At 30.8% G+C, this 6,022-nt stretch overlaps 1 protein-coding gene across 1 annotated transcript; it reads right to left on the bottom strand.

Moving 5' to 3' along the window:
- Positions 1 to 1,297: 1,297 nt before the first annotated feature.
- On the bottom strand, positions 1,298 to 4,488 carry LOC143203404 (uncharacterized). The gene is made up of 3 exons (XM_076415522.1): positions 4,230 to 4,488; positions 3,965 to 4,157; positions 1,298 to 1,501 (listed from the first exon to the last, which is right to left on the bottom strand). The coding sequence occupies exons 1-3, from the start codon at positions 4,486 to 4,488 to the stop codon at positions 1,360 to 1,362; spliced, it is 594 nt and encodes a 197-aa protein (XP_076271637.1). The 3' UTR covers positions 1,298 to 1,359.
- Between the last annotated feature and the right edge of the window lie 1,534 nt (positions 4,489 to 6,022).

Raw genomic sequence — 6,022 nt, 5'->3', positions numbered from 1 at the left:
CAATATATTTAGCATCCTCTGCTTGCGGGAGTTGACAATTATTGTTATAGACTTGTGGACATGTTCTTCTACGGAGCGTAAAAGTTATATTACTGGATTTTGATTCGTTGGCTTTTATTCGCTATGTTTTCAGCTACATTTGTATTTGATTTAGCTGTGTTTGTGGGTTAATTGATGCTATGGCTGGTTCTTCAAGGGAGGCTAAGACTTCCGTGACGTCTGCGTATGTTGCCACAGTGGTTATTTTTATTTGTATAGTACTGGATCCAGTACACTACCTTGCTGAATTTAATTTGCAATTCGTGCCTTAAAGGCAAATTAGAAAAAACTTGAAATAATACTAGGGAGCTACAGTGCTAGTAAAGAAGATCATAATTTTATTGTTTTTGCGTACATTGGATCGATAACAGACAGTTAGAGTTAATCAGCTGTCTAAACGATAAAAGTAAAACGTTTCTATTCTTCAAGGAGATTAAATAATAATATAACACAAGTTTGTACTCTGTAAAAAAGATTGTTTTCTTTAACAGGCATATTGTCGCCTGTTTGTCTGTTAGTATATTTAAAAATCTAATGCTCATGAATGGACATTTTTCTTTTACGGGTAAGGTTAGTTCTGTTCTATTTACATAACCTAACACCTCATTGTATTTTGAATTTTAAATTAAAATAGTTAAAATACTGTTATCATATTTTAAAGATAGAACTAAAGTTTATTTTGTATTTCGTATATTAAATGCATGCTAGATAATATTTTGTAATTTGTATTTTAATTAAAGCAAAACATGTAGTACTAAGAACTATTATATATATATATATATATATATATATATATATATATATATATATATATATATATATATATATATTTGTTTTTATGTAATATTTCAAATGGTTTTAGTGGATAGTACAGCTTACGCATTTCTGCAGTCTATGTGATCTCTTGTAGCTTTTAACTAAGTTTTATGAGAAATATCTTAAAATTTATTAGAAACATGTTTTGTTTCTTAAAGGTGGTTTTTAAATTTTTCTTTACAGTTTGTAACTATCTTTTTATCCTATTAATATAAAATAAAAATCATTATAAACACTAATTTTATTATTTACAAATACAAAAATAGATCATATATTTATTCTATGCCGATATTATACGAACAGGCCGAGATCATTTGCCATTAGTTCCGTATAAAATTACAATATATATTTTTGGACTCAGACTAGAAATTATTCATGGTAGAGGGTATAGAAAGAAACGAAAATAAAGAGAAATCGTAAAATGCACTTTCTCGCACTCAAACAAAAATGGTGTCCTACAAAATGCAAAAACTACTTGGGGAGAGAGGTTCTGTTTCGCGATAGTCACGTTTCGCTCAGGGCTAGGAGCTCCCTCAGGGCGTTGATGTACGACTGCGCCATCTGTAGAGTCTCGAACTTGCTTAATTTGTGTTCTGCATCGAGACTGGGGATTACCTGTCTCAGTCTGTCGAAGGCTTCATTTAACCTGAAGAAAATATCTAGTTAAAATATTTAGGTTTAATTGTATATTTAGACTTTCTGCAAATAGAAGTACAAAAAGGGAATCATTAGCCCAAGGGCTTTTTTAATAACTTTACTTATAGTATTACTAATATATGTACTTTTATATCATTGTACCCATGCAAAATAACATAAAATATCAAAATATATTTTTGTACTGGATTGATTTATATCATTTAATAAGGAAGTGTAAGAATATTTCTTATGGTATAAGAAGAAGAAGTAATAACAAATATTTCTTATGGTATTTTTGATTGCACATTATACATCAATATCAATATTGACGATTGTTGCTGTTACCTGATAAATTATAATGTATTGGGTTCGGATATATATTTAACAGATTTTAGCAATTGTCAATGTGCTCTATGTATCCTGTTTAGTGATTTTGTATACACTTTAAGTAAATCCACTTTAAAATGCTAAATTGGCTGTGTAAAATCACAAAGCTTAGATGACAACACTGACTGAAAATAAAAAATTGCAGAAACAAAATAAATGTAGATGGATTAATTGATTTAAGGCTGACTATATTTTGTTTCATTATATGATTTTATATAAAATTATATATCCCAAGTAAACACTAACTATAATCAATTGAAAATAACAGTGAACTCACGTAATTAAGATATTTATTGTATTGCCTGTCGTAATTTGTAAATTAGTTTTAGTAAATTCTTATTTTATTCAACTAAGAAGAAATACGATTTAACCATGTAACCGAACCTGCCAGCTGCCTGAAAAAGTCGCTCGGATGTCAAGCGTCTGCAAAATTCATCAAAATATTACATATAACTTCAGGTTATACACCGACAAAGGTTGTTTTAACACTTTGCTTGTTTTGGTAAATTTCAAATAGCTGCTTATTATTACACTGATTGAGAAAGCCGAAGCCAGACAGAACAGATTGCGTCAGTTACTTTGAACAGGAACGAGATTATGGATGCCCCCACTTTACCGGTAAAATTTGTTAGAGAAGTAACCATTTTTACTGTTAAATATTAAGTTACAGCGGTTTTTATTGAAAATATTTTTAGCGTATTGCAATTTAGAACATGGTTACAGAAATATCTCAAAAAATATAATTTTGGATTCACCGAAAAGAAACCGTCCGTCCGTTTTTTCAATATAGACATAATTTAATATAGTTATTTTAGAGGAAATAACTAGTCTATATAGACATGGATCTATTTGAGGGATGAAGAAAATCCTTTCTGTTGAGTAATATAGTATTTAAATGATGTAAACATAACCAACGGGAAGGTCTAATGAAAATTCTAGACATTGATTTTAAAAGAGTACAATTTTTAAAAGTATATTATAAAATCAAAGGAGGCTTATTATTTAAATTTGTATATTTAGTTGAAACATGGATATTCCAGAATGGGACCAATATACCCAATGGTATGATAATAAAAGTAGTGTTAAGACAATAAAAGTTGATGGAAAAATGTAAACGATGGAATAGCAATTGATTAGGTTTTGTTAGTCACAACTTTTGTTAATAATTCATTGCAGATATATTGTTCTTCATGCTGGAAACAAGAATGGTTAATTAACATCTTAGATCTGGATAAACTTGATCAGACATATCGAAGAAGAAATTAACAAATTGGATTTGTGAACGAATGGTAGATATATTGGAAATTTTAATAAAAATAAAGAACAGTTTAGTTATTGACTTGAATGAAACTTTCAATATGGAATTGTGATTCTATGATGACAATTTCCAAGACAGGATACGAGTATATAATCAATATATAACTGTAGCAAATATTGTTGTATGATGTAAAAGATTTATGGGTACAGATATGTGTGTTAATGTTCAGAATATACATGAGCATTTAGTGAAAATAATTAGGGAGAATACAGTTATTAAATCTAGTTTTATCAAGAAAGATATATACAGGTAGTAAAGTTACAAGGAAACACTACACCGAAAGAAGGAGGAACTAAACGTAAAAGGTAAATATTTTCTCTAATGAAAGTGAAATATGCTACTTGCAAATATGGAGTATATCACCACATAAAAAAATCGCTTAGAACCCTAACTCCTATGGAAAAAGAGTTCAATGTAAATATAATAAAACATAATCCTAACCTACAAACTATTATAATTGTATAATTAATTATAGGTTAATGTCCTTCAATAATATATTCATTAGATGCACTATAATGTTAAAATATATTATATTTGATAAAAGTATTTTGGTTTAATTATTTTATTTAGATTCCAATTTTGTTGTACGTCAAATCCAAAATGAACTGAAACTCAGACTTGATCGGCAACATTGCGATGTTCAGATGACATGAGTTATTTGCTTTATTGGACGGACTATAGTTAACCATAAATTAAACGAAGTAATAACGAGAAATATATAGTAATGAGCAAATAGATTTGGATGAACATTTTGGGAGTAACATTTACCCGTTCATTCTTCGTCGTTCTCGGGCGTTAGCCGCCAATCTCCGCCTTTTCATTATCGTTGGGGAAGCTGGTCGGTCTCGAACGGACACCTTCCGTTTCCTCGCGCTCTTCTTTTTCGATTCTATCGCGCTGTCCTCCGATTGTTCGTCCTTATCATATCGGCTGTTGTCCAGAGTGAAAAAATTTATGTTACCTGCGAAAGAAAAAAAAATCAGGCGTTCGGTAATAAATTTCGGAAAATGATCTGGGGATCGTAAGTGCGTACCGTAAGTGAGTTTTTCTTCGCCGGTTAACGAGGCGCTGGACAGGAACGACTCGTACGTGTTGTTATCGTAAACATCGGGCGTCCTGGCCGCTAGTTGGGGTCGCAGATTGATGGCGTCTTCGACTTTTATGAAACCGGGTTGTTGATTGAGCGTTACTGGTAGAGATCGCTCATAAAAATTCGGCTGGCAGCCGGAGAAGTAGTTGTGGGCGTCGAAGACGTCCGAGACCTCATCGTGTGAGGCATAGAAATATTTCATAACTGCCATAAGATTTTTGATACAAAGTCGAATTTCGCTGAAAATGATAATACCAATAAATGAATTACTTAAATTATACCGAACGCTTTCTTGAGATACTCATTGAAATAATTTTAATGCTATATACATTTTTTAAAAATAATCTTTCAAGCCATAGTGTCGATTGGACGTGTGTACAATTCAAAAGACAACAACAAGAGAAATAGTACTTGGAACATTTGCCGACGATACAGTTATCATCAAAAAGTACAAGTAGCAGCCAACAAGATCGACAAATGGACTAGAGACTCAACAGTCCAGCCTAATAGTTCCAAATCTATTCATGATAATTTTGCGTTGGTGCTAAATTACAAAAATCTAATTATATCACTTGACGGATGCCCGATTCCTCAAACGGAATCAAGCAAGTAGCGGTAGGTTAAATTGGAAACATCTTATTAGAGGAAAAGCACAGCAGAATAGACTCAACGTCAAGCAATTGTACTGGTTAGTCGGAAGATACTCTAAACTTGACCTAAAATCAAATATATTGGTTTATTAGGCAATTATAAAGTCCATTTGGATCAAATGGATATACGAAGTGATCCAAGATTTCGCCTAAAACATGAACTAGAGTAGCTAAATCAGAGCAATATGGAATCAATGTAGCTACTGGACAACATGCAGGGAATCAGAAGATTAGAACGAATTAAACCATGCAAACTTTAGAACGAACTTCTTTGTCATAGTGTATAAATGTAGTTTTAACATTAGCTTAAATCGTTTAGTTTTAATTTCATTTGTGATATACATACCGATGTATTAATTCCATAATAGCCTTGCCTGCAAATATAACAGAACAGTAGTAGTAAATTAATTTATAATTTAAGGTTGTACCACTGATATTTAATGTAAGATGTAATTAATTTTTAAAAAATCGTATAACCCTTTACGACAATATATAGCAAGTGGGCATTGGAATATAACCGACATAGAGCATAGTTTGCTGGAACATCAAGAAGTGGTCATTTCGCCCAAATAACACCTTCAGCAAAAACATGACCAGCATATCCATTAAATACACTTGATATTATGGACAATATAGATTAAATGAATAGCAGTATACATAGCGTAGAATCATCAACAAAAAATCTACTAAAACGTCATTAGAATATAATCCACAGAGACCATCGTTTACTAACACTTCAGAAGATGGTCATTTTGGTTAAATAAATCCCCCCCCCCCATTAATGTTATGGACCTTAGGTTAAAGCTACTTCCAGAGAGGTACAGTATCTCAAAGCAAAATCCTAGATCTGTTTTAATACATAAAAATAAAAAAAATACAAAATATTTTGTAAATGTTGTGAATTTTGTAAAATGCTATAAAAAAAGCTAACATATTTATAAAATATTTTTAACATAAAAAATTGAACCGACTTCAGGAAAATAAATAAGGAACTCACTAAAAATTAAAAAATAGTCAAAGAAACATTTAAAAATAAAATATGTACATAATATTAGTTGTAATAACTAAATAAAAATAAACAAAAAT

Source organism: Rhynchophorus ferrugineus, unplaced genomic scaffold (assembly GCF_030347505.1).
Source record: "Rhynchophorus ferrugineus isolate W39M unplaced genomic scaffold, kcgeb_rfMv2 rfM10, whole genome shotgun sequence".
NCBI classification, from domain to species: Eukaryota; Metazoa; Arthropoda; class Insecta; order Coleoptera; family Curculionidae; genus Rhynchophorus; species Rhynchophorus ferrugineus.
This window is presented reverse-complemented; position numbering and strand designations above follow the sequence as displayed.

Coding starts and splice junctions, on each gene's coding strand:
- LOC143203404 (XM_076415522.1), bottom strand. CDS start 4,488: ATGAAATATTTCTATGCCTCACACGATGAGGTCTCGGACGTCTTCGAC. Junction 4,158..4,229: donor CGAAGAAAAACTCACTTACG/GTACGCACTTAC, acceptor TTTCTTTCGCAG/GTAACATAAATTTTTTCACT. Junction 1,502..3,964: donor GAACGACGAAGAATGAACGG/GTAAATGTTACT, acceptor TATTTTCTTCAG/GTTAAATGAAGCCTTCGACA.